Consider the following 3,530-nt stretch of genomic DNA (forward strand, 5'->3'; position numbering starts at 1 on the left):
ACTAGGGGGCGCTGTGGGGCGGTCGGTCAGTAGGGGGCGCTGTGGGGTCACTAGTAGGTGCAGTGGGGCAGGCGGTCCGTAGGGTGCGCTGTGGGGCAGGCAGTTAGTAGAGGGGGCTGTGCGGGGGGTCACAAGGGGGCGCTCTGGGGGGTCACTAGTGGGCGCTCTGCCATGTGACTCCCCCCCCACAGGTGGCAGCCGGGGCCGCGGCGACGTTCCCCATGAGGAGGGTGGAAGATGCCGACGTCGCCCGCGCTGCTGCTGCTGCTGATCGTCAGCTTCGCCCGCCTGAGCCTGCAGGTGCTGTCGTCACTGCGCATGGGTGAGGCGCCCCAGGGAGCTCGGGGCGGGGGGACAGGGGCTGCGGGTCGGGAGTGAGGGGCACCGGCAGAGCTGGGGGGGAGCCCAGGGCTGGGGGGCAGGGCTCTGCGGGTCGGGAGTGAGGGGCACCGGCAGGGCTGTGGGGAGCCCAGGGCCGGGGGGCGGGGGCTGTGGGTCGGGAGTGAGGGGCTGTGGATGGGAGGAGGCCATGGGAGGTGGCTGAGGATGGGGCGAGTTCAGTGGTGGGGGAGGGGTGTCTGTGGTGTCTCTGGACCCACGCGCCCCCCCCCGGCTGTGTGCCCCCCCAGCTGCGATCCTGGACGATCAGACGGTGTGTGGGCGCGGGGAGCGGCTGGCCCTGGCCCTGGCCCGGGAGCACATCAACGGCATCATCGAGGTGCCGGCGAAGGCCCGCGTGGAGGTCGAGATCTTCGAACTGCAGCGCGACAGCCAGTACGAGACCACTGACACCAGTACGTGTGCGAGGGGGCGTGCATGAGACTACTGACACCAGTATGTGTGTGGGGGGTGTGCGTGTGCGAGGTGAGATGCTTGGGGAGTAGTGTGCAAGGGGGCCTGTGAGACCCCTGACACCAGAATGTGTGCGAGGGGGTGTGCATGAGACCACTGACACCAGGACGTGTGCAAGGGGGCGTGCATGAGACCACTGACACCAGGACATGTGCAGGGGGCATACGTGTTTGAGGAGAGATGCATGGGGAGTAGTGTGCAAGGGGGCCTGTGAGACCCTTGGCACCAATATGTGTGCGAGGGGACGTGTGTGCAAGAGACAAGCACAGGGAGTTGAGCGTGCAAAGGGAGCATGCGTGTGAGACCACTGACACCAGTACATGTGCGAGGGGTGAGTGTGCAAGGGGTAGCCAGGACTAGTCTGCCAACACCATTGCATGTGCCAGTGTTCAGTGTGTGAGGGGGTGACCCCATGTAACTGAGTGTGTAAACACATGAGGGAAATGTGCAAGGGGGAGTGTGCACAAGGCTGGTTAGTCCAAAAGCACCTCTCCAAGGCCATCGTGGTATGGGGAGTGTGAGTAGATGAGGGTGAGTCCTTGACCCAACGGGGCTGGGAGCATGAGATTCCCCCAGGCCAGTCACGGTTGGGTGTGCAAGATGCATATGCACACGTGGGCCCAGCCCTCACTGGGTGGGGATGATCTGTGTGAAATCAGGGACATGGGCATGTGCCAGGCACAAGTGTGCAAGGAGGAGAATGGATGTGAGCGTGTGCTGGGAGTGTGCAGGAGACTGAGGTGATGGGGAGTGTGAACGTTTGTGTGCGTAGGGGGCGTGTCCAAAGGGTGTGTGTGGAAGGGTCAGAGTGCAGGGGTCCCGGGGTCCCGGCACGGGGTTGGGGGGCCTCCGGGTGAAGCCAGGCAGGGCTCTGGGGCAGCGCCCCCCCCCCCCCCCCCGCAGGGCACCTGTCACCAGGGCCAGGAGCCTGCTTGGCTTCGGGGGCTCCTGGGTCCGACCTCGGAGCGTTTGGCCCCCTGCTCACCCCGGCCCCCCCGCAGTGAGTCCCCCTGGACGGGGCCCTGGGGAGCCTCACATACCCCCAAAGGGCCCTGCCCCCCGGCAGCGACTCCCAGGCAGCGAGTGACCCCGACGTGGGGACCCAGCGTAGAACAGAGCTTGTGAGACCAGGGGCCTGCAGCAAAGTCTGTTTGGGGGGGACCCAGAGCCCCGGGTGCCCCCCAGACCAGGAGACTGAGTCGCTTCCCGCAGCCCAGCCTTAGCAACGACCCGCTGCCCCTCTCCAGGCTTTGCCCCTTGCCCGGGACAGCAGGTCCCCTGGGTGGCACCAGGACCCCCGGCTGGCTCTGCAGGGCCAAGCTCCAGCCATCGGTGAGCAGGTTCTGAGCGTGGCCGGGCGGGTCGCTGCACCAATCACACCCCCTGAGCCCCCCACCTAGTACCTGACACACAGGGGAAACTGAGGCACCCACAGTATTCAGAGAAACATTATGAACATTCCCACTGCATCACAGCAGGAGAGTGAGGGTGAGTGGGCATGTGCAAAGATGAGGGGGTGTGTTTGTGGAAGGAAAAGTGTGCAAGGTGGGTGTGCAAGGATGGGACTGTGTGGAAGGATGAGTGTGCATTCATGGACAGACAAGCATGTGAGTCTCTGAGTCTCTGAGTCTATGAGTGTGAATGGACAGGGCATGTATGTTTGTGGCAAGAGGAGGATGTGTATGAAAGCATGAGTGTGTCAGGGTGTGTGTATGAGGGTGGGTATGCAAAGGTAATTGTGCAGGACATGTATGCTTGTGGAGGGAGGAGTGCACATGTGTGAGGGTGGGCATGCAATGGCGAGTGTGCAAGGGTTGTGTGTAAGTGTGTGTGTGCAAGCAAGCGTACGCAGGGTGTGTGTTTGTGGGGGCAGGATCACACGTGTGCGAGGGTAGGTGTGCAATGGTGAGCATGCACATGTGGGGGTGGCATGTGAGTGTGCAAGGGTATGATTGTGGGGGAGGTGCCCGTGTGTGGGTGCGTGTGCGAGGGTGGGTGTGCGAGGGCCTGGCTGGCCGGCATTCCCCACACACGCTCTCTCCCCACAGTGTGCCAGATCCTGCCCAAAGGGGTGGTGTCGGTTCTGGGTCCCGCATCGAGTCCAGCCTCGGCCGCCACCGTCAGCCACATCTGTGGGGAGAAGGAGGTAAATGGGGGGTGGGCGGGACCCGCTGAATACAGGGGAGAGCCTTGCCCCTCCCCTTGCGCCCCATCACCCCACTGCTCCCTTGTTCCCCACATCTCCAGTGCTTCCCCCCGGCCCGACGCCCCCTCCGGGTCCTGACCCTCTCGCTCCCCCCCAGATCCCCCACGTGAAGGTGGGCCCCGAGGAGACCCCCCGGCTGCAGTATCTTCGCTTCGCCTCCGTCAGCCTCTACCCCAGCAACGAGGACCTGAGCCTGGCCCTGGCCCGGATCCTGCAGTCCTTCAACTACCCCTCGGCCAGCCTCATCTGCGCCAAGGCCGAGTGTGAGGGGCACAGTGGGGGGCGCCATGGGTCGGGGGTCAGAGGGGGGCACCGTGGGGAAGGGGGGATGGGGGAGTCAGAGGGGGGCACCATGGGGCAGAGAGTGGAAGGAGTTTGCAGGGGGCGCCATGGGGCGGGGATCAGAGGGGGCACCATGGGGAAGAGGGGGATGGGGGCTCAGAGGAGGGCACCATGGGGCAGAGAGTGGAAG

At 64.6% G+C, this 3,530-nt stretch overlaps 1 protein-coding gene across 1 annotated transcript; it reads left to right on the forward strand.

Moving 5' to 3' along the window:
• Positions 1–231: 231 nt before the first annotated feature.
• Positions 232–3,321, forward strand: LOC112124510 (glutamate receptor ionotropic, kainate 5-like; the record flags this gene model as incomplete). The annotated part of the gene is made up of 4 exons (XM_024222998.2): positions 232–322; positions 630–794; positions 2,901–2,998; positions 3,156–3,321. Coding segments are annotated over exons 1-4 (514 nt in total), but the record flags the coding sequence as incomplete, so codon positions are not given.
• Positions 3,322–3,530: the final 209 nt, after the last annotated feature.

The sequence above is a fragment of the Terrapene carolina genome, unplaced genomic scaffold (genome assembly GCF_002925995.2).
Source record: "Terrapene carolina triunguis isolate 2854851 unplaced genomic scaffold, T_m_triunguis-2.0 Scaffold25576, whole genome shotgun sequence".
Taxonomy (NCBI): domain Eukaryota; kingdom Metazoa; phylum Chordata; order Testudines; family Emydidae; genus Terrapene; species Terrapene triunguis.